The 20,998-nt window shown below is 39.5% G+C and overlaps 1 protein-coding gene across 1 annotated transcript; it reads right to left on the reverse strand.

Moving 5' to 3' along the window:
* Positions 1–2,015: 2,015 nt before the first annotated feature.
* On the reverse strand, positions 2,016–17,705 carry wee1 (WEE1 G2 checkpoint kinase). Its single transcript, XM_033038963.1, has 11 exons — positions 16,893–17,705; positions 13,976–14,190; positions 12,133–12,190; positions 9,911–10,083; positions 9,388–9,509; positions 9,051–9,197; positions 6,544–6,642; positions 5,543–5,628; positions 4,423–4,593; positions 4,150–4,295; positions 2,016–2,863 (listed from the first exon to the last, which is right to left on the reverse strand). Exons 1-11 carry the CDS (start codon positions 17,361–17,363, stop codon positions 2,710–2,712), a joined length of 1,842 nt encoding a protein of 613 aa, XP_032894854.1. The 5' UTR covers positions 17,364–17,705; the 3' UTR covers positions 2,016–2,709.
* Positions 17,706–20,998: the final 3,293 nt, after the last annotated feature.

The following is a 20,998-nucleotide window of genomic DNA, read 5'->3' on the forward strand; positions in this document are numbered from 1 at the left end:
AATAGCGCCTCCATTGCTGTGAAATACGGTAAATAAATGATGGGTCTTTGTCCCAAACATTATGGAGGCCACTGTATATGAAAAGTACAATGATAATGCGAGTAATTGATGACAAAGTGTTGATCAGCTAGTGACAGATGGGAAAGCTGCAAGAGAAGTAAAGAGGTAGAATTATTTAAATCAGCAAGGGGTGGGACAGAATGAAAGGTGCGTTAAAGAAAACTGGAAGAAACCAGTGTATTTTTAGACTTTTGGGGCTGTTCATGTTTGCAATCTTTGGTCTGAAAATTGTTAAACTTGTTTTATCACTGTAACAATGAATTCAAAGGATAAAGTGAAACCAAGACAGCTTTGAGGTGAAGTCAGCAAAGTTACAAGGAGAGATCAAGAATGCACATATACTGATGCATGGCATTATATGTAGATCCTAACTATATTAACATATTTGTTGCAGTTAAGTGGAAGACAATGTTAAGATGTCACACATTTGAAAGGATTTGGCTAGGTCATTTTAACTCACTGGTCTTGAGGTAGTTTCCTTTTCTTGTGGTTCCACGGTGCTATAGATGGGGTTATTAATACGAAGGAGTAACTCAGAAGGACAGGCATCTCTGGAGAAGGAATGGGTGACATTTCGGGTCGAGACCCTTCCCTTCAGATACTTCTGTGCTTGATAATCTCCTTTCATTGGACACAAAAAAATAATTTGTGGAACTTGTTGCTCAACACTAAGCTTTACACTCTGCTCTCTATGCACAATGTATTAGACCTTTCAAGATGTTCCAGGTATTTATGAAGTGGCAACATACAATTACAAGCTTGAGGGTTTAACGATGACTGCATCTGGCAGTGTCAAGAGGTATGTCACCTACTGGGGCTGATACACACAGCTCCAAAAGCAAGCCTGTTGAAATTTCACATACAATTTAACTAAGACTTAAGTGCCCTTCTCACAGTATAGACTAAAGTTAATCATGGACATCAGGAGTGGGGAAGAAGAGTGGAAAGATTTGGATGAGGAACTGAAATCAGCCCAAGAAAAGAAAATAATAAAATGGACATGATCTTCCCCAAATGATGAATCCAAGAAAAAAACCCACACAATTCATGAAGCCATAAAGTCACCCAGCACAGAAACATGCCCTTTGGCTCAATTCTATTCATCATGCATGGCCTTTTATAACTTTAAAGATTGAGTCTCAAGACAAGGAGTCATGGAGCATCAATTGCAAATTTGTTGTCATTCTATCTAATACACAATGGCAAAGTCATGATCCAAAACAGTCCACAACCGATTGAGCTCAATTAGATAGAACAAAAAGTGTTGTTAACACTCAGGGTTCCAGATGCTGCCTGACCCATCAAACACATACAACTCCAAGCCCCAAATTCCATACTTGCACTTCACTCTCCAAATCAAATCAGTCACATGCATGGAAACGGATCGGTCAACCCAACTCATCCATGCTGACTGAAATGCCCCATCTACTCATGTCCCATGTATTTGTCCAGTGTCTTTTAAATCCTGCCTCCAGCAGTTTGTTCCCTATACCCACCACACTGTGTGAAAATGTTGGCCCTCAGATTCCTAATAAATCTTTCCCCTCTCACCTTAAACCAATGTCCTCTGGTTCTTGATCCCATACACTGGGTAAAAGACAGCATTTATACAATTGCCTCATGATTTTAAATGAGTAATGAATGTGTAGTGAATTGCCAGAACCATCTTTCTATTAATGATAGATTCTAATGTAGGTTTCGAAAAATTCACCGCGATTTTTCCCCTCAGGCAACATCTCAACATTCCCAAATAAGGGAAATAACATATTAGCATGAAAAACCAAAGTTAGAATTTTGAATCATTTACAACAAAATTGATGGATTTTGCATCAGTGTCTCCATTACTAAAATGATTAGACATTTCCCAAAACGCCTATGTTCTGGATATTTAGATGTCACATCCACCCGTGCAAGTAATTTTATGCATTCACACTAACTAAACACATACCACAAAATTACATTCAAAAATGTACAGTTTATTGGACAGGACAGTTAGGGACAGTCCACAATTTACATTAAAGTACAGTAAATAGAAACACTTCAATAAACACAAGGTGCAATGTTTCCCTACAATGCACTAGCTTAATAAAACAAAAACTGCTTTTGAACACATTAGTAAACAGTGAACAACTGTTATGTCTTAAATCACATAATTAAAAATATTTTCTAAAAAGCCCATTTCTAATACAGCGATGATTGTTTAAAATGCTAATCAATTTTTACAGCAAGTGTACAACACTGACTAATATAGCAGCAGTTTTCCCAAGACAAGTTCATCCATAGATTCATGCCATGGATCTCCAATGCCTACAAAGTGCTCCCAGTACAATGTATAACATGGTTCAGGTACATCCTCTTGATGTACAAAATATGGGTTTTAAATCTAACCCAAATAGAATTGATGGTGTATTAGCCAATTAGTAAAATGTCCCAATATCTTCTTTGATCAACCTTTGTCCTCTTTATTCAAAAGGCACACTAAAATTGAAAAGTAAAAAAATTAAGACTCCATAAGCAGCAGAAATGCTACATATTTTGCAGGTAAGAGTATCCTCAATGGAGTTGTGGGGTTACTAAATGGCCAAGAACTTGCAAAACACCTCCAACCTCTTTTTTAAAAAAAAATTTGGTTCAACCACCTGCACAATTTCAGTATATAGTAAGGCTGACAGAACGATTGATTTTTTTCCCAATGATCCTAGTATTTCTGTTACTTTGCACTGTAGACCTAGTTGTCATTCGGTCTGTGAACAATACTCGCTCTTCCGCTGCTGCTTTTGCCATCTGTGCCTTCTTCAATTCTCTGAAATAATTTAAAAAAAAAGCTGTTTGTGAAAGGCAGATATTTTTTCTTATACAGGAATTCTTTCTTTGGACAATAAACAGGAAGGACAATATATTCTGATGAGCAGGAAGACAGTCGCATAATTTTGCAATCTCTTTTTGACGGAAAAATACTCTGCCCTTATTAGTTACATTTATATCCACGCATTATATCCTGGAAAAAAATCTCGTAACATTCCGAAAAAATGTCATTCCAAATTTGAGTGCTGGACTTGGAAGGTCCAAGGACAATTTTGGAGTGGGTAGGAATGATGCAAGGAGACCACAGACACCAGTAAGTAATGTAAAAATTTAAAAAATGAACAGTAATTGAATGGAACATACAAAAGCCAACTTAAAAGCATCATCAATTCAGTAGTTTTTGGCCAGATTTCACTGGTTCAGTCCTATTACGTGGTCAAAATGTGGAGGGCTAACCTCCATGTATCCTGGAGTGCAATAGTATGGTCTAATTCAAAAGCATCTCCAGCAGGTTAGAAAATAAACCCTACTCCCAAAACAAGCAATGTCGAACCAGCAATAAAACAATAATGGAATATTTAATAATTTAAAAGTCTGATTGAGATAGTTAAAATATCCTACTTAGCCTTCAAATCCTTTGCCCCACAGTAAACACTGAAATCAAGGAAATCAGTGATTGATTGTTTTCAGTTGCTAAAATCTGACGGCTGCAATTGGGCCTTGACAATTGACATTTCCTTGACAAAATTGTGGGCACAATATTGAGAAGTTTTAAAAGGATAAAGATGTTTGAGTGAAGGCAAGTGAAAGAAAAGCTGAAAGTAATATGGCAGACAAAGCATAAACCCAACTTAGAAGTTTTGTCCAGTTGCAAGTAGAAAAATTGCCAAAGTAGATGACAATAGCACAACTGCTGGGTTGTTCAGGATAACAGCTTTTGCCGTCATAACATCTGAGATAAGCCAATTCACTGCACTAGCCGGTTAAGTCGCATATATTTCTTATCTGAATAGCTCAGTTATTCAAACTTCCTTGAATCATTGGAGAGCTGAAATTAAACCTCTAAATGAACAAAATAAGGCATAGTTCAGAAGAACAGATACCACCTTTACAGTAAATAGCTGAAATATTGAGCATCGAATCTGCCAAAATGCTTTATTGAGCATCTTAAAATTATATTGTTTAAACTGTCGTGTCTGCAATTAACATTCATTCATTATACATGAAGGAACTCAAGGGCATGAAGTGCATGTAATCTTAAATACAGTTGGCTCATGTACTTACTTTTGCAAAAGTGCATTTTTGAATTTTTCTGCATTCAGTTCTAACCGAAGTTGATCTGCACTTTTCCTTGCAGTTGGGAGCAGCACAGAATGCCTGATTAAAGCTCCTGCAGTGGGCCGTTTTTCTGGATCTGGATGAAGCATCAGCTGAAAATGTATTTGAAACATCCATTATTCAGAATGCAACAAAAAATAAGTCTAACATTGGTGAATTTAAAAAAAAATTTTTTAGAGAGAGCAAATTTGCAAATAAATCCACTCGTCATATACTTACTTTCAACAAATCCAAAAACTCCTGAGAGTGTGTTTGCGGAATTGTTGGAAGTTTTCCTCGTCGAATCTCATGCCATTTTTCACCATTTCTTGGCAATGGCTCTGCACCAGCAGCAGATATAACAGTGAGAGCAAGAGCGAAAATATCTGCTTTGAGCAAATGTTTATAATCCTGAAATACAAATACAAATCACTTGAAAAAATGTCCTTTTGGATACCACAACTTTGATGTTGGGAGAATTTTAAAAAATTGCAGATCTATACAGGTAAGAACCAAAGAAAAATAAAAACTTAAAATGAAAATAATTCAGTGGTGCTAGTGCAACTCACATCTGGTTTATCATCTTTCTCAGAAGAGACAGCAACATGTCAAACTGCTTCAAATTGAATTGAGATATGGATGAGTTATCCGAATATCTACATAGTAATACATTTTAAATGGTCTTTCTGAAAGTGTAAATTGTGTCACTATGTTTTTATTTGGTGTTCAAATTTGAAAAAACATTAAACATTACAACTAAATAACCCCAAAACATGCCTTGTTTGTTCCACTGGGAGCAGTGAATTTCCCCCATCATGCAAGCTCAACACTATGACTATCTAATATGATGGAATAAGTGTTAAGTAAAAATTCAGTAAATATTTCCATCAAGTTAATTTATTTACTGAAGTGTGTTCAAACTAAAACACTTATTTTTATTTCCAATTAATAACATATTATTCAATCCTGCTGTTTGACCCAAGCCTATTGGGATTTCACCACATTGTGGGCATTTCATCACACTGGGCATTTACATGACAAAGCATTCTCATTTGGGTCAAACATCAATCATGATGCATTATATCTCTTCCATGAACATTCAAAAGATGACACCGTTGACTTGCATCAAAATTGCTCCGCATTTCAAAGTTATTTAAGTTGACAAGAACTTATTTAAGTTACAATATCTCAATAGACACGAGTCTGAAGAAGGGGCTTGACCTGAAACATCATCCATTCCTTCTATCCAGAGATGCTGCCTGTCCCGCTGAGTAACTCCAGCATTATTTTAGTAACTTTGTTTAAGGTTTGCTCATTGAAACAAATTCTATACATCTATTGCAAAACAATGAAATGTTACCTCTTGCAATACTTCATTGGCCAGGTATCGACTATCTCCCTCTTCCACATGAGGATTGGATACACGAGTAACATGTCCCAGGTCACCTAATTTAAAAAAAGATATGTACCACATATATATCAAATCTTCCACTATTAAAGGATGCTATTCTTTAAGTTTAATTGTCACGTGTATCGAGATGCAGTGAAAATCTTGTTAAATCATGCCATACAAGTGAAATCTCTCACTAATAAGAGTGAAATGATTAAGTAGATTCTCTTCTGGTAGTCACCATATCCCAGCACCTAATTCCAATTTTCAAGTGTTGCGTTCTTAAAAGTTCCAATCTTGACCGAGTGTAGATACACAATTTCTTATTTTCTTACTTTAAGGCCCAGTGCCTTTGTGGCACTGGATTGATGATGCAAGGGTTGGCCTGGCACAGGACAGGTCATCGGCTCCTTCCACCACCATTCGGTGCAGCTGGCACAGGATTCACTCACTCTGTACTGTAGGAGCTCCCGTGGCCACCACCAATAATACTACCACCACAACAATGATGCTGCCTATTGCCTCCATCAGCCGCCCCTCCGTTTCCTTGTGTCTAGGTCGACATGTCCCATTTCGCAAGCCGGTTTTGGATGTAATTTGCCAACTTGCCCAGAACAGTCTCCCATGAAGATCACATGGGCCTTTCTAGAACCCATGTAGACGGATGTGACATGAACTAAACCACTTGGAGGCCGAAGCTAGTTGATATTCATCAGAAGCAGGCATTCTTTTGGAGATCCTCTTGGCTGCTCACCCATCATTTGGGTATTTTTTCGAAAAGGTACCCAATAAGTCCCACTTTTCCATTATTTCAGAATCCATAATTTGTTTTCCAGTTCAAGTATACCAATTTCTTCTTGAAACTTATTGTTGAATCTATTTAGCAACCACCCCCTCCCCCCCCCACAACCTTTTAACCAATCTACTCAAGGTGCTTATTTGTTCAATGCTAAATATGAAATATATCTTACCTATTTTGTATGCAATGTTTGTTGATAATATGCAGTCATCATCATCCGTCTCCTCTGCTGCAGAATTAGTGACAAATTTTTTGGATATAAATATGTTACCTAAAAAAGGGACCAATACGAATTAGGAACAGGCAATGAATTTTAACATTGAAATGAATGTTGGACATTTTCATCTGGGGCATTATAATTAGCAGCCTGAAAAGATTTGATGGGTACCGAGAAGAAAATTATAATTATTCCACATGTTCGTCAAATTACTTTATACGGAAGGATGCAGAATCCATATCCTTCAAGTAACTATTAAAACTCTGATCGCGTGCGTGTGTGTGTAATCACATCTGTTCGAAAAAACGACACTCTCACGGTAACATTTTTACATATTCCTGTAGAGTCTTATCCTGTGGATTCAGAAATTGCATCATCTGAAAACTTCATGCATTACTTCTCGAGATTAATCAAAATGCTCAAAAATCTCAAATAAGAAAATGAAACCGCTGGCTTTGGTTGATGACGTCACAATGGCTGCACGTTGTGTTCATGCGCTGCGAGTCACATTGTGCAGGGCCGCCCGCTCAAAAGACACCGCAAATCAGAAACCCCAGATCCAAAAGGCAGCGGACACCTGGAAACCCCAACTCCAAAAGGCAGCAAGCTCCCCTGCCTCTGTGCCCCCGAGTCCCATTCCGAGCCCCCGTGTCCCTCTACCCCCTCGCTCTCTAGCTGCACATGCGAGTTGGGAACTATGCGTGAGTGGATAGGGCGGCGATGGGGTAAAAGGAGTGAATGAATAATATTAATATAATATCAATGGGGGTGGTTAGTGTGTGTGAGGGGTTGGTTAATGTGTGTGTGACGCCGCAGGCCGCCCCCTCCCCCCCCGAACCGCACGTTGAGGAGACAGGTCCCAACGGCTCCCACTTGGTCTAGTATATAACTATAAAACTTTGATCTTGGATGTATGTGTGTCTGTGTAATCACATCTTCGCAAAAAAACAAAGCGCTAACAGTAAAATGTTTACATATTCCGATAGAGATTTATCCCGTGGAGTCCAAAATCGCCTTGTCTCAAAATTTCATGCATTATTTCTCGAGTTATTAATCAAAATGTTTAAAAATCTCAAAAAACTTGGAAAAAACAACTGCTTATTCCCTTTTTCCTTTCTTCTTCCCACCCCCCCCCCCCCCCCCCACATCAGTCTGAAGAAGCGTTTTGGCCCGAAACATTGCCTATTTCCTTCCCTCCATAGATGCTGCTGCACCTGCTGAGTTTCTCCAGCATTTTTGTGTACCACTGCTTATTCCCTGTGCTTACAGCTGTGACATCACAATGGGATTGTAGCCCTGCTCGCAACATTGTTGCTCTCCAAGTACACCGAGTCCTGCTAGCCCCAGCAAGTGCAAATGCATTTTTTTTTAAAAAAGTCACAGTACACCGAGTTCTGCTAGCTAGCAAGTGCAACTGCATTTTATTTTAAGTTTAAAAATGAGGGAGGGTGAATAAGGCGAAATGAGCCGCCCTTGCACAGTTGTCAGCTATGGGTGAGTGGAATATTGCGTTGGGGAACCGGTTGCATTGGGGACAAGGCCTCCCATGTGACAGGGACCCACTTGGTCTAGACAAAGACGTTGGTGAGGCCGCATTTTGAATATTATGTTCAGTTCTGGGGACCGTGTTAGAGGAAATATGTTCGTAAGCTAGAAAGGGTGCAGAGAAGATTTATGAGGATGTTGCCAGGACTATAGGGTCTGAGCTATAGGGAGAGGTTGAGTAGGCTGGGACTCTTTTCCCTGGAGCGCAGGAGGACTCATTGAGGGGTGATTGTATAGAGGTGTATAAAATCATGAGAGGAATAGATCAAGTCTCTTGCCCAGATTAGGCAAATCAAGGACATAGGTTTAAGGTGAAGAGGAAAAGATTTAATAATAATCTGAGTGGTAACTTTTTCACACAAAGGGTGGTGGGTATATGGAACAAGCTGCCAAATGAGGTAGTTGAGGCTGAGACTATCCCAATGTTTGAAAAGCAGTTAAAAGGTACATGGATAGGACAGATTTGGAAGAATAGGGACCAAACACACGCATGAGGGACTAGTGTAGCTGGGACATGTGTGGGCAAGTTGGGCCGAAGGGCCTGTTTCCACACTGTACTATATACGAGCCATCATTAGACATAGAAGAGGTACCATAAGAATACCTCAGGTCTTTACTGGGGCACTGGAGAATGAGCGACAATCTTATAGAGATGTACAAGATCATGAGGGGAGAAGATAGCATAGATGCATAGTCTTTTACCCTGAGTAGGAGAGTCAAGAACCAGAGGGCATACGTGCAAGGTGAGAGGGGAAAGATTTCATATGAACCCGAGGGGCAACTTCTTCAGAGGGTGTTGGGTGTATGGAATGAGCTGCCAGAGGAACCATTTTTCTTTTACACGTGCAGTTAATTGTGGGTACAAACATGAAAAAGATATCCAAACATTAAAAGAATTGAGCGATCTAGACACTTACTTGGCTTTATATCCATGTGCACCAGGGACATGCTATGAATATATTTTAGTCCTCGCGCAACCTGCAGTAGCAGGTCCCTCAGCTCTGCCTCATTAAAATATTGCCTGTTCCTGGAATTTTCTGCTATTGCATCTGATAGGCTACCACCTTTCAAAACAAACAGAATACACGAAACATTACTGTTTGGGTTGTCCCAATTGAATAAGCTAATTGTACGATAAGACTGCTTACAGGAAGTACATTTTGTTCAAGAAATATATTTTCTTCTGAGCATATCACGGACAGTATAAATTGTCTAAATTAATAATAAGGAATTCTAACTTTAAAAAAAACTTACCATTGCAGTATTCATTTTGAATGAGCATATGGTCATCTTCTGCCCATGCTGAATAATAGCGAACTACATGTGTGTGTTGACCTAGGACTGCATGTGCATAGACTTCCCTTAGAGCATTCTGTCTATAAGGATACATAACAATCAAATAAATGAAGTCTTCATCATACCATTACTACAGTAAACATCAACAGAAATATTTGTCTTCAGCCATATACCCTTCATCAGCTCAAATTCCAATTTAAATAAGTTTTTAAGTTAAGATTTCATGCCATATATTTGTGGGCCATTAGTTTTTTTCACAATAGTAAACAGGACAAAAAACACTTGAATAACCATGTGGAAAATGAAATAATAAAAATAATAATAGACAGTACAATCACACAATAAAGGGAAAACATGTATTTGTTTTCTCTTCCCACGATTCTATCCTATTATCATGGCATCATAACCCAATTTTGAGATAGGTAAACATACTGACACACGTGCCACATATTTTAACCAAACATATTCAAAAGCTACTTACTCATCAACCGAACCTGCTAACGGTTTTTTTGAGCGTTTAATGGCATAAATGCAACCATCGAGTCTTTTCACACACTTAAAAACTGAACCAAATTCCCCAGATCCAATCTTCTCCAATTCATGAAACTCTGTTGTGTATCGTGATCTCATATTACTTTCAGTAATTGGCATTCTCTATTTCAAAAAGGATAGAATTAAAAAAGTATTAAAATATTGTATTGATATAGGATAGGAAGCAAGTAAATTTACAATAATTAGGTTGAATTCAACTGGTTTTATGGTTTATTAGATAATTAGATGAATGATCAATGAAAAATAATTTATAGGGCCATTCTTTGGAAAGTGAACCAAAATGTCACACACGTTACCAAAAGGCATCACATAAAGCAATACATTAAAATATTCTTGCAAGAGATTAATCTTATTCATTGCTATTTTCCTACCGACAGAATTATAACACGTCTGCTAAAGATATGAACATTCTAGCTTTTTAAAATGCAGAAGCGTTTGAAAGATAAAACTGAGTTATGAAAATATGCTTTCGTGAGGTCACACGTGATCAGTCATATTTGACCTCTGACCCTAAACAAACATTGTCAGCTTAACATAAATATTTCACTTAATAAACTTCGAAAAAAACTATGAATCATACATGCAGCACAAAACAATATACCTGTAATGCTTTCATAATTAGATGTATTCCACAATTTTTCATATTTTTGGTCACACATGTAACTAAGAATGGGCCTATAGTTAGTTAATCAAACTAAATAAAATTTATTGCCGTCCAAAATTTAAATGCAACATATTAACCATATAACAATTACAGCACGGAAACAGGCCATCTCGGCCCTACAAGTCCGCGCCGAACAATTTTTTTTTTTTCACTTAGTCCCACCTGCCTGACCTGCCTATCCAATTTATTCTTAAATGATACCAACGAACCTGCCGCCACCACTTCCACTGGAAGCTCATTCCACACCGCTACCACTCTCTGAGTAAAGAAGTTCCCCCTCATGTTACCCCTAAACTTCTGTCCCTTAATTCTGAAGTCATGTCCTCTGGTTTGAATCTTCCCTATTCTCAAAGGGAAAAGCTTGATCACATCAACTCTGTCTATCCCTCTCATCATTTTAAAGACCTCCATCAAGTCCCCCCTTAACCTTCTGCGCTCCAGAGAATAAAGACCTAACTTATTCAACCTATCTCTGTAACTTAGTTGTTGAAACCCAGGCAACATTCTAGTAAATCTCCTCTGTACTCTAAATAAGAGAGTCTTAAATCAAGCAAAAAATAAAAATCAAGTCATGTAAATTTGAAAAACATTACAACGCTAAATACCTAGGTCAGGCAACATGTACAGAAAGTGAAGAATCCAGTTATTATTTCTGGTCATTGACCTGAAAAGCTGTCTGTTTCACGCTTCACAAATTCTACTTGACCTTCTGAGCATTGCCAGAACTTTATTTTATTTAACTTAAACATAACCATGTAAGAATTTGTTAATTCTCGCATGTGCATAATCTTTTATCAACTCAAAATGTTAAGCCTATAAGCCACACAATGTCAAAATCACACTCCCATTTTTCTCTTTGGTCCTCCCCCACCCTCACTCCAAGTTGTTTTCTCACCCAACTTCTGACAAAGACTTCAGCATCAAATGTTAACTCTTTTTCTCTTTCCACAAATATTGCTGACCTGCTAATGTTTCCAGTACTTTTCTTAATGTTTCTTCTTTTCCTACTGTCCCAACACCCATAATCAACTCTTACACAACATCAGGATCAGGAATATCCCACAATGGTTATTTGGAAATTCTGCTTGACAGAAAACACAAATCATTCCCCCAAAACCCGAGTCAGGGAATAGAATTTTCTGTTACAGAATTCATCAAGAATAAAAGTAAAACAAACCAAAACTTATATATATTTTCAATGTACATTTCTTGATGCATGTAGAATAAACAGCTTTGCATTGGGGGGGGGGGGGGGGGGGGGGGGGGAAAGAGGACCAGGATATGGACTGTTTTCTAGGAATGTGAGCCTGCCCCTGTAATCTAGGAGTCGCCTGTTGTTGCGTTTCAATACACCAACTTCTGCTGACAAGGACAGAGCTAAAGTGACACTGTCTATGTTGTAAAATTACAATTTCGTAACGAAAATTTTCTTTCAAGAATCTTCTCATTCATATAGCAATATATTTGACATGCATTATTATTGTTACCTTTGCTGGCCGGATACTTTCATCATCAAGTTCCCCATCACTTCCATCCATCAGTTCTCTGCATGGAAAACCAAAACAATTAGTTTATAAAGCCAAAAAGCATTATGTAGATGTTGTATGTACATTCTGAGCTATAAGTTACATAATTATTTGTACATGGTATATCAAGTGGATATCAAGTACAGTAAATGGAAAAAATAAGTTATGTCACAGCAAAGAAGTACACACACCCTGGTATATGTTGATGATGCCCACGTAGAGGGTTGATAATAAGTGACACTAAACTAAACTTAATGGATATGGATGGAACATGAAAAAAGGTGGTATAATTGAAAAATATTCAAAGGCCTTAATAAAAAGATATAACATATTTTGAATGGTTGATGTCAACATCAAATAAAGCCACAACTTCATGACCCTTTATGACTTTACAGTCAAATTTGTGGGGAAATTGGATTGAAAGCAGAGGGGGTGTGAGGAGGATCTTAGAGCTCTCTAAGACCCAAACAATGCATGTTACATGATTAAACTACCTCTAGATCTACACATTGCCAAGCCTCTCAGTTTACCAGCTTACACATAAAACCGTTTTTAAATCTCCTAAAAATGGGGGCTTGGTAGGGGTGGGGTGAATGGAGAGAACAAATTTCAGTTTGTTTTAACCTGGAACGCATTTGCAAAGAGGTATATTCCGAGAACATAAGAGTACAGGACAAGAACAGGCCCGTTGGCCCATTATGTCTGCACCAAACATGAAGCCAAGATCATCTCTTATCTACCTGTGCATAATATTGATTTTCCAAAAGAATGGTATAGATACAGCAGTTAGTGCGGTTCCCTAAAAGCACAATTAACCTATGGTCAATCTTGACCTATGGTGCCATTTGTGTGGAGTCTGCACATTGAGCCTGAAGGGCCTCGACCTGAAACGTCACCTATCAGTGTCCTCCAGACTCGCTGCCTGACCCGCTGAGTTACTCCAGCACTGTCTTTTTTTGTAATCTGCAGCATCTGCAGTTTCTTGTTTCTGTACTGTGAGTTTCTGTATCACCCTGGTGCTCTGGTTTCCTCCTATATCTCAAAAATATGCTGACATGTTAATCGTCCACTGTAAATTAACCCTCAGCATATGCAAATGAAAAAAAATCCCCATGGGGCATGTGAGATAAGTTGCTGGATCGAAGAGAGAAGGCGAATGGGACTGGTGGATTCCTCTACTGGTATTGAGCTGATGGCCTTTTTGATGCCCTTCTCTGTCATAATGATGAAGAATTTACTTAAACATTATATAGATAGAATGCATACAAATGGCAAGCACTATGGATAAGTGTTAAAAAAAACTGTAGGAGTTAAATATTGTGCCTAAATTATCATAACGGCAAGATTTTGAAAAGGAAAGTTGAATAATTTTCAACGCAAAAAAATGAGCAGTTAACATAAAATGGAGAAAATGTATAAGTATCTGATATTAAAGGGAAAAGGGAAAAAATGGAAAAGAAACCATGAAAACAAGACACTTCTTGCATGAGTGACATCAAGTAGTTTGCATGTACCTAATTAACTATTCTTTAAATTCCATTCAGCAACATGTAACTGAAGATGTCGAAGAGCTGTCATAAAAAGCTGAGCATTAATTGTTAACAGCCTATGCCAGTTTTGATTATTTTTTTAAATATAAGCTATACATCCAAGACAGCTGTTAACAGTTCTTTAAAAGATAAGGTTAGACAGTAGGATATCAGAAGGTTCTGGCAGCTAAACATTTCCAGATCTTCCAAAAAGTGCTATGCAAACTGTGGCAATTTTAAAATTTGCCAGATTTAGAAAATGTTTCAATATTTACCCATCCCAATAAGTCCTTTTCCTTCTTCGGCAAAGCACAGATGAAGAATGGATGTACATGGAGTCTGGTGTAAAAGGGTTAATGTTGACATATGGATGCTTGTAATCATATTGCATTCGCTCAGATTGCTCAACATTCCTGAAAAGTGCTCCTCCTCGACGTCTTACTGAGCTGGAACTCGGGCAACTTGCAACTCTTGCTTTGGATAACAAACTCTGAAAATAAACAACCACATTATTTTAATGGCCATCCATAAATTATATCGATAACAGTCAAAATATTTTAAGTTCTAACATTTGAGTTTTATATCAGCTCAGTGTTTAAGCAAACCCTTGTCGGAGTTATGGGCTCAAGCCCCACTGATGATTTCAGAAATGTTAAATGGTAACCTTTATGCCTTCACAGTCCCATAGCCAAACACAAATAATTGTAGTCTTCTGCTATTGACCAAAACTTACTGAAAATATAATTATATTTTTATAATTTAATTACAGTAACAGAGCCATCACATAGGTGTCTGCCTCATATACCTATTAAAAAAAACAGGGAGAAAAGAATTTAAAAGATTTGGAACAAACAGAAGCTTAAAACAGCAGACAATAGAAGAGTTTTCAGCAGCAACTCCACAATCAGAAAGGAATGCTCCAGGTTCCACCACATCCAGAAACATAACAATTAAAAAAATGTCTGAAGAATGGTCTCTACCCAAAACATCACCCATTCCTACTACCCAGAGATGCTGCCTGTCCCACCGAGTTACTCCAGCATTGTGTCAATCTTTGGTGTAAAGCAGCATCTACAGTTCCTTCCTATCCATTAAATTATGTTGCTCCAAGAACACTATCAGCGAGCAACTTGCTCAGCACACTAGCTCGAAAACAAGACAGAGCCACATGCAAGGTTTGTAGTTTAAATGGTCTCTTTAAATTGCTCCTTTTGTATCAAGCAAGTGAATGCAAAAGTGGGAATAACATGGAATTAGTGTGAATGAGTGATCAATGGTCGGCAAAGGATGTGTTCCATGTTGTATCGCAAAACTAAACTTAATCAATTTCTGAGATCTCTCGAGTTCCCAATCATTACAAAAGCCAATTTTCAGTCAATCAATAACCACAAGATATCAACAACATGAGGCACTGGATACAACCAAACCTACAGACAATTACACCATTGCATTTATAGTGCTGAAGACTTCAATCTAGAACAAGATAATCTTAAGTAGACTATACCAAGAGTAATAACAAAATCTACCTGACAAGGAGCAAATTTGCCCAAATATATCGTATCCACAAAGAGTATGACAAATTCAAGCCAGCTCACATACTGGACTATTTGGTGCTCAAGGGTACTCATAATTTAAATGATGAAAGGTGCAGTTGTTTACACTGATCACAAATGCAGTTTTGGTTTCATTAGGAACACAATTTTCTACCACCTCAGTCCCAAGCAATTTTCAATGAGCTGAATTCCAGAAATGAAGTGACTTTCTTTACCTCGAGGCATGGTAATCCATCTTCGATCCTGACTTGGGGTGCTGTCTTTTTGGAGTTATCAGATTCTCCAAGTGACTATTATTGTGTTGGCGGAATCTGCCCTTGAATATAGTTTACAATTCAGCCTTCAAAAGACACAGGTCAAGTAGAAAGTCATCCTCACTCTCATCTTAAATCCTTATTCTCAAACTATGCTTCAAATTCCTCCAGGAAGGATTGGCATCGTTTCGACATCTATCTCCAAATGCAGCCTAACCAAATTCCTATACAGCTGCAACATGACTTCCTGACACTATTACTCAATGCCTCCAACCAATAAAGACAAACAAACCAAATGCCTTTTTTTACCTACCTGTGTTGACATTGATCAGCTAGAATCCTCAGCGTTTTATTAATTCACATCTCCCACATGGGAAAGAGAAGCTAATTTAGTTGCCCAATTAACCCCTCTTTAAACACAAGATAGATGCTTAGAAATTGTATAGTCCAAATGCCACTTGGAATCCCACAAATTCTCAATTCAATATGGACCTATATGACCTACGTAATATCGAAAGGCAATAGGGAATAACAATATTTATATCCTATCCATGCCAAGATAGGAATCTTGGTCGTTAATTTATACAAACCCAATTATAAATCTATCATAAATCTACCAGAGGACAATGCTTCCTTCAAAATTAGAAAAAGACTTTGAAAGAAAATAATGCGATGAAATAAAAATAATTTAATCCCATTTATTTATGTTTAGTTAATAGCCATAGGTCTAATCCACATGGCAGCTTGAAGGAAATTAAATTCACATTATTAAATAAATTCTTGTTTTAAAACTAATCAGTAATAGACAAAGTGAAATCACAGGACCCCCCCCCCACACACACAGGTTCACTAATGATCTCTACGGAAAGAAATCTGCCAACCTGACTTGACAGGTAGGATGATTAAAAATTGCAGCAGGCTCTTGATCACCTGAACAAGTGGGCTGAAGAATGGTTAATGGGATTTAATACAGACAGGGGAAGATATTGAACTTTGGGAAGTCAAATCACTGCAGGGCTTTCATAACAAATGAGTTTCAGGTCGAGACCCTTCTTCAGACCGGACAAAGTACTCGTTTGACACTAGAAAGCATCTTATCATCACTGCACGTCTTCGCATTTAGAAAGCTGTGTTAAAATTAAAGAATTCGCGCACAAATATCAGAATTGGTGAGAGAAAGATATAAATTGGCAATAACTTGAAGTTTTAAAATTCTCCTCTTGGGGTCGAGATAATTATAATTTCCTTACTAGATAAAACATTAATTTCAAAACTGATTATCGCAATTTGGATCAACAACCTGTCTGGCCGTACCATTGACAAGAAAGGACCTTTAAATATTGGCAACATGGGAGGGTTTAACTCCTAATTGCAGACCCTCTCACCTTAGGGGTGTGCGGCGTGTCGAAGAGCCGGAGGTTCTTCAAGGTTTTATGTGGCGGGGTATCAGGACAGTCCGGGATGGGGGAACTACTTTCCTCCTGGTCCCCAGCCTCTCGGATCGGGGAGCTGCATAATTCGCGCTCGCCGCTCTCCCGCAGCGGCGAGCTGGATGATTCCTCCATGTCTCGGCGGTCCCGGTAATCTCGATGGGTCTTGAGAGGGGATGGGCTGCTCACGAACCCGTCCTCCCAACTCAGGTTGACCATTTCCAGTTCCTCGTCCTCGGCGCGGTGTCTGTCCGCGCCCTCGCCGTACTTGCGCTCGGCGTCCGGCGACTCCTGGAAGGCCGAGTCCTCCGTACTGTTGCCGCCGTCCCCGTCCTCCTCGTCGCTGCCGGCGAAAGTCAGCTTCTGCACCAGAGAGGGTGAGGCAGCGTTGGGGTTGGTGCCGGCCATGCACTTTCTGCAACTCATGACAACAAACACGACCCAAAATGGGAACGATGCGTCAGAGGGGCGGAGGCCCTAACACGGGCAGTAGCCGGCCCACGCCGGATTACACAACCAAACAAGACGCAGTTTCAGAGCACCAACGGACTGTCCGACTCGGAGACGATGGCCGCTTCTCCTCCGCGGCGCCGGGCCCGCTGGGTGGCGGGGTGCCTGTCTCCCGCTGCTGTTTCGGTTGCTCGCCGCCTCTCTCCGCGCGCGCTCGGTCCGTTGCTCGCCGCCTCTCTCCGCGCGCGCTCGGTCCGTTGCTCGCCTCACACCTCCTTTCTCCGCGTGCGCGCGCACCGCACACACCAGGGCTTTCGCCGCGACCGTTGGTCACGTGGCCGCCGCGGGCCAATGGCGAGGGTCCTCCTGGTTTTCAAAAACACCCGTCACATGACTTGCGGCTCCCCAGCAGCGCGCGCAGTGTAGTCGAAGGCGTCATTTTCGCGCCAAATGGTGTTAACCTCGTTCAACCTTTGTCCAGCACCGCCTCCCCTTATCTTAAACTACATGTTCGGGCATCTTTTGTTCATGTCGATCGCGAAGAACTACGCAGCATTTCAAAAACAGTGAACAATCAATACGGCTCTTTAGTACATCAGATTGAACTCCAGCAATTTTTCCGTCTTATTGTTGGAACTATTTCCCCCAAAATAAAAGCACTTAATTACATCAAATTTGTTAAATCTAATCAACAGCTATTTGACGAAGTTTGCTATTTTATATTGTTTCAAAGTTAATCAAATACTATTTTAAGTGTGATCTTGTTTGCCATTTCTATCCTGTTGGTTCAGTCATAATTAAACTGCAGATGTACAAAGATATTTTCTTTATTTCTAAATGATGACTCAACCAGATCATATTTTCCAATTAGCAAATTCAAAACAAATACCTTAACACAATTTCTGGGCTACTCGATAAACCTTTGCCTATACTGCAATTTTGAAAAACTTGGACAGTAAAATTGATAATCTGGGCACCCTTGGGATTTTGGAACAGCAGATTTGCTGGTGTTATTCTTATTAATACCCTAAACATACTTTTATTTCATTTATTTTATATTTTACATAATAATATATTAACAATTTCTAACAAGCCTGGTGGGTTTAGAAGTACCCTTACCCCTGTCCAGTTGTGAATTCAGGGACATTTTCATCCCAAATGTTATCAGGCAACTGAACTGTCCTCTCACCAGCTAGCGTGCTGTCCTGACCTCCCATCTACCTCACTGGATACCTTTGAAAGATATTTAATCGGACTTTATCTTGCACTAAATGGTGTACCCTTTTTCCTTTATCTGTACATTGTGAATATGCAGGGATTAGAGGGATACAGATCATGTGTAGGCAGAGGAAATTAATTTAACTAGGCAACATGTCTGACACAAGTTCTTGTGTGGTGCCGTTCTATGTTCTATTTAGTTAACAAGAGTTTAGTTTAGTATTGTTTTGTTTATTATTGTCACGTGTTCCGAGGTAAGCCTGAAAAGCTTATGTTATGTGCTGTCCAAAAATGAAAGAAAAGACTATACATGATTACAATCAGGCCGTGCACAGTGTACAGATAATGGGTACAACATTTAGTTGCAAGATAAAGTCTAATTAAAGATATTTCAAAGGTCTCCAATGAGATAGGATAGAGGTCAGGACCGCTCTCCAACTGGCGAGAGGATGATTGTGTTGCCTGATAACAGCTGGGATGAAACTATCCCTGAACCTGGATGTATGAGTTTTCAGACTTCTGTAGCTCGTGCCTGAAGGGAGAGGGGACAAGACGGAGTGACTGGGGTGAGACTGGTCCTTGATTATGCTGGTTGATAAATCATAGGAGTAGAATTAGGCCATTCAGCCCATTGAATCTACTTCGCCATTCAATCATGGCTTATTTATCTTTCCCTCTCAAGATTCAAGAGAGTTTATTGTCATGTGTCCCAGATAGGACAATGAAATGCTTTCATTGCTGCAGCACAACAGGATATTGTAGTCATAAATACAGATCAGATCAGTGTGACCATATATATATATATATACACACATATCAATAAACAGATAAACAGATAAAGTGCAATAGGCTGTTAGAGTTCAGAGTTTGTTTGAAGTCTGATGGCTGTGGGGAAGTAGCTGTTCCTGAGCCTGGATGTTGCAGATTTCAGGCTCCTGTACCTTCTACCTGATGGCAGCGGAGGTACAGGAGCCTGAAATCTGCAACATCAACCCCATTCTCCTGCCTGCCCCTCGTAACCTTTGACATCCTTACTAATCAAGAATCCCTCAATCTCTGCTTTAAAAATACACAATGACTTGGCCTTCACAGCCATCTGCGGCAATTAATTTGAGATTCACTACCTTCCTGCTGGTGTCCTTGCCGAGGCAGCGTTAAGTGTAAATTGAGTCAATTGAGTATTGATGTGCAAGATGCTCTGGGCTATGTTTCCCAATCCCTTCAATTTCAAGCGGTCTTGGATGGAGCTGTTCCCTAACCATGCTGTGACGCATCCCGATAAAATGCTTTCTATGGCACATCTGTAGAAGTTGGTGAGGTTTGTTAGGAACATACCATATTTCCAAGGAAGTAAAGGCATTGGTGTGCTTTGTGTGCCTTTGCTTCATCGTGGCTCGTCCAGGACAAATTGCTAGTGATATTTATTCCTAAGAACTTGAAGCTTTTGTCCATTTCTACTTTGGCACTATCAATGTATGATGTGTGGGTGTGTGCACTGCTTCTCTTCCTGAAATCAATCACAATCTCCTTTGTCCTACTAACATTGAGGGAGAAGTTTAAGAAAGAACTGCAGATGCTGGAAAAACAAAGGTAATCTGACGGGTCCCGACCCGAAACGTCGCCTGTTCCTTCGATCCATAGATGCTGCCTCACCCGCTGAGTTTCTCCAGATTTTTGTCTACCTTTGAGGGAGAAGTTGTTGTCTTTACACCAGGTTACAAGGTTCTCAATCTTCCTCCTGTACTCTGTCTCATCACCATTTGATATCCGGCCCACTATGGTGGTGTCGTAGGCGAAATTGTAAATTGAGTTGAATGAATGAATACGTTTATTGTCATTGCACAATACTGTGCAACGAAATTCCATTGCATCTCCTCCGGTTAAAAAATACAAACACGACAACCATTGACACATATGTACACTTATTAGTAAAAATAATAAATAAGTATTTAAAAAGAATTTAAAAAGAATGTTGCATTTCTTGGAATTACATTTTGCTTCCCCAGTGTTCTCTGTTTGAATTAAGTTCTTTTATCGCACATGGGTAGAGAGCCTTCAGAGACCTGAATCGCCTCCCAGAGGGTAGCAGAGTGAAAAGGTGGTTGGCAGGGTGGGATGTGTCCTGCTTGATGTTTGTGGCCCGGCGCAAGCATCGGGCCCTATATATATCATCCAAGGAGGGCAGTTGAGCGTTTGTAATGCTCTGTGCAGTTTTTATAACTCTCTGCAGCGCCCTCCTCTCAGCCATAGTGCAGCTAGCAAACCACACCAGGATGCCATAGGAGAGGAGACTTTCCACGGCGCATCGGTAGAAGGACAACTAGAAGGAGTTGGATTGGTATTTGGTTGCAGTCATGAGTTTAAAAATATAGTGGGGGAGGGGGGGGGGGCTA

The sequence above is a fragment of the Amblyraja radiata genome, chromosome 20 (assembly GCF_010909765.2).
Source record: "Amblyraja radiata isolate CabotCenter1 chromosome 20, sAmbRad1.1.pri, whole genome shotgun sequence".
Classification (NCBI taxonomy): domain Eukaryota; kingdom Metazoa; phylum Chordata; class Chondrichthyes; order Rajiformes; family Rajidae; genus Amblyraja; species Amblyraja radiata.

What these genes read in the sequence shown, in the direction of transcription:
- wee1 (XM_033038963.1), bottom strand. Translation starts at nt 17,363, where the DNA reads ATGAGTTGCAGAAAGTGCATGGCCGGCACCAACCCCAACGCTGCCTCA. An exon ending in AGTTTTTGGATTTGTTGAAA is followed by an intron (nt 4,296 to 4,422) that starts GTAAGTATATGA and finishes ATACATTTTCAG; the next exon opens with CTGATGCTTCATCCAGATCC. An exon ending in AAAAATGCACTTTTGCAAAA is followed by an intron (nt 2,864 to 4,149) that starts GTAAGTACATGA and finishes AAATTATTTCAG; the next exon opens with AGAATTGAAGAAGGCACAGA.